At 37.4% G+C, this 3,564-nt stretch overlaps 1 protein-coding gene across 1 annotated transcript; it reads right to left on the reverse strand.

Moving 5' to 3' along the window:
* Positions 1-616: 616 nt before the first annotated feature.
* LOC128740766 (uncharacterized) lies at positions 617-3,020 on the reverse strand. Its single transcript, XM_053836332.1, has 2 exons — positions 1,758-3,020; positions 617-811 (listed from the first exon to the last, which is right to left on the reverse strand). The coding sequence occupies exons 1-2, from the start codon at positions 3,018-3,020 to the stop codon at positions 617-619; spliced, it is 1,458 nt and encodes a 485-aa protein (XP_053692307.1).
* Between the last annotated feature and the right edge of the window lie 544 nt (positions 3,021-3,564).

Consider the following 3,564-nt stretch of genomic DNA (forward strand, 5'->3'; position numbering starts at 1 on the left):
AAAAATTTGCTTTGCCGTTCCGAAAAAGGAACATACATAGTGTTGTTGTAGTTGCCGATTCAGATTCAGCCACCGTGCAATGACCATTGACGTTCCGTTCCGTTGATGGATTAAACGTAACTGACCTTTGTTTGATGTTAAACTGTTTTGATCCGCTAAACGATTTCAATTAATGCAACACATATTTTAATGCATTAAATGTGACGACTAAGCAGTTCATTTTTTTTTTGAAAATTTATAAGAAATAGTCTAAAAAATGATATAACTCTATTTTTTTACCAATCTGTTTGCAAAACTGTATTCGAAAAATTGTTATTTGCAACTGCCAATGTCCGAGGAAACCTCATTAATAACAACTTCTTCAATGTACTTAATAATATGTAGGGTATAACCAGTTTGGAATCTCTCTCGAAGCAAATTTTATGTTAACTGTATAATATCCCAGCAGAGGACAAAAATATAATATATATTTATCTTCGTTTTAAACGTCACTGCTTCTTAAAGCATTTAAGTTTATATGTAAATACAATAAATTAATAATTTCGAAGGGTTTAAATTATTTTAAATATTGATGGTATACAAATATATATATCTTTACGATAGAATAATTTACTATTCAAGATCCACTGGCCAGGCAGTTGGTGAACTTGGTCTGAACCTGGACGACGTTGTCGGCGATGTCAGACGCGATAGCCGTTGTGCAGGTTTGAATGCGCGCTTGAATTGCTTGTACTTCTCGGCTGACCAGAGAGCTGCTGAGGTCTAATTTTTCACTGATCCGCTGTGAAAGGTTTTTGAACGATGCGAAATACTGAAACGAAAAGGATGAATTAAGTATTGACTTTCAGAGTAGCACCGAAGCTAAAGCTTATGATCAAATTGTTTTATTGGTTGCCAGCTGGATCAACGTTTAAGCGTTAATGGCATTGAAGAACTGCTTAAAACCACCATTGAACCATGAAATTAAATAAAAAAGAAAATTTTCCAATTAAATTCTACTCTGTAATATACATGGTAGAATTTAACTGGAAATTTTTTCTTTTTTATTTAATTTCAAGTTTCGTATTCTACTAAGACGCTCCAAAAACTTCAGTCACATTAAACCAGTTCAAGTTTTGATTGTTAGGTATGTGATTTCATCTTTAAGACTTTCAACACATTTCTTAAGTTTTGCTTTGGTTTCTCTAGACAGGAACTGAACAATCAATATTCGTTTGGCGAGTGTTGTGAAAGATAAAACCACATAAAACTTTCCTTTCTCATTCTCCTATTTATTCTATTTACTGAAGCAAACAGATACTGATGAAGCCTACGGTACAAGTCGAAAGCGAAGTATGTATTAAAAGAAAAGTTTCGTTCATAAACAGTTTTTAAATTTATGAGATATCAAAATTACTGATGGTTACATTTAAGGACATTTGTAGCACATTTGAAGAAGTTTTTGAGGGTCTTTGTAGAATACAAAAGTTAAATAAAAGAAAAGTGAAAACTTTTTTCACAATTAAAATTCACTGTTAATATATTTTGCTTCTATATCCGACGTTTCGGTGGTTAACGTCGGATATAGAAGGAAAACATCGTTTTGACTGCTAATATACAGACTACATAGCCGAAAAACAGAACCTGAAAATTGCATATTACAGTCGGAAAGCATACGTTAAACTATTAATATGTTTAATTAAGATTAATAGTGGAATTGAATTGGGAAAAAAGTTGCGACTTTTCTTCAGCTCAACTCCAGGGAATGTTCGACTTACCGTCTGCACACAACTCGACAGTCCTTGCGTACACTGTCGGGCCAGAATGGTCGCCGTCCCGGAAGCGGCCAGTGTTTTCGTTTGATCCAGCAACATTCGGTACACCTTGGTGATGAAGTATACGTTATCGTTATCCAGTTGCACACAAACGGCCAGTCGACTCGCAAGCAGCGGGTTCTGGTTCAGCTGAGCAGAATACTTGCTGATGCAGCGGTCGGCATGGTCACTTCCGCTAGTGTGACCCTGTAGAGAAATGTTTTGAACGGTGTCCAGAAGCAGCAGAGCAGTTTGGTTGGTTGCAGTGTTTAGCATATTTGTAACATTATACTGAAGATTGCTATATGCTTCCGAAACCTTGCCGTTCGTGTCGGCTAAGTATGATTTGACATCCGAAAGAAAAGCGGTTAAATTACTGATGTCACCTCCGTTGTAGTTTTGCGGCCGCGAAGTGATTGGGACGTACAATTGGTCAATCGCGAAGCCAAGGTTATTAGTATTCTTCACAGCTGTTGAGTTTGCATCACTTGAAGTCTTGTTAAACGCTGTGAGTGCCGACAGAATGGATTTGTTGTTGTTGTTAAGCGTACTATTAACGGCACTGAGCATGTTCAATGCCGTCATTTTGTCTTTGGTTACGGCAGTAACGATCTTTGCAAGTCGGTTAACACTTCCAGTTATGTCACGTACCGGGTTAATCACCGTGTTAATTATGGAACTGGTGAAAAAATCATTTATTATCTGCGATGAATCGTTCGATCTCGAATTTTGCACCAGTGAGACTGTCGTACTAAGTACGGTAAAAGCATCCTGAAGCAGCGGGAGATTTGCAAGGATCATGGAAACATTCTCCTGGATTTCATCAAACTGCGTAGGACGTATGCTTCGTTGTAAGTCTTGCGAGGCTATCAATGCTTTATTGACTGCATTTTCCGTATCACTTACTAGTGGTGAAATGCTACCAAACATCCGCTGACCGTTGTTCGTCTTGCTGGAAGCAACCGATAGTGCCGTTCCTAGCAGTCTATTTAACGGACTTGTAACGTTATTCACTATCAGAACCAACGTTGCAAGCGCTCCGGACGGATCAACTTCCGCGTTATTCTTGATGGTTCCGTTTGCTTTGATCAATTCGATTACACCGACACCAACTGCATCGGCCATTCCGCTCACTAGGCCGGGTACTGTAAAATTTAGACCAAGATCAGCATTAACGTGATTGGCAGTCAACAGAGTGACCACCAGTAAAGCAAAGACGCGTCTCATTTCGACGGGGAGAGAATTAATAACTGACATTCGAACGTTGACGGTGACAGAAATCCCGCTACCAGTATCCAGATACCTACTTTATCTGCATATGTAAATGGGCCACGCTGGTAGGAATGTTTTCTCTCCATTTGGCGGTCAGTCCCGTAACGTTGTGCCACTTCGAATCCCTGTTTTAAATTGAGTTTATAAATCTAAAAACAAAATTTTATGATTTTTTTACCAATTCTTTTTTTTATGAGAGTTTTATTGTTCCTGAAATCCAAATCAGGTTTTGTCGTTTTATCATTCGATAAAAACATGTTTAAACATTTTTCCAAATCTCATGAAAAAAAAAGTTTGAAAAAATGTTTAGCTTTTAACATTGGTTAAAACCGTTTATTTAAGTTTTTGGAGAAATTCGCATGTATCCGTGGACGGTTATAAACAGTATCCGAAATTTCTTTGCTGTGTTACAAATCCTTCGAAGCGTTACTGGATTAAATCATGTTTAACTAATTACTTTCTAAGTAAGCATTTTCACTAGGTAGCATCAAAATTTTTG

Source organism: Sabethes cyaneus, chromosome 3, assembly GCF_943734655.1.
Source record: "Sabethes cyaneus chromosome 3, idSabCyanKW18_F2, whole genome shotgun sequence".
Taxonomy (NCBI): Eukaryota; Metazoa; Arthropoda; class Insecta; order Diptera; family Culicidae; genus Sabethes; species Sabethes cyaneus.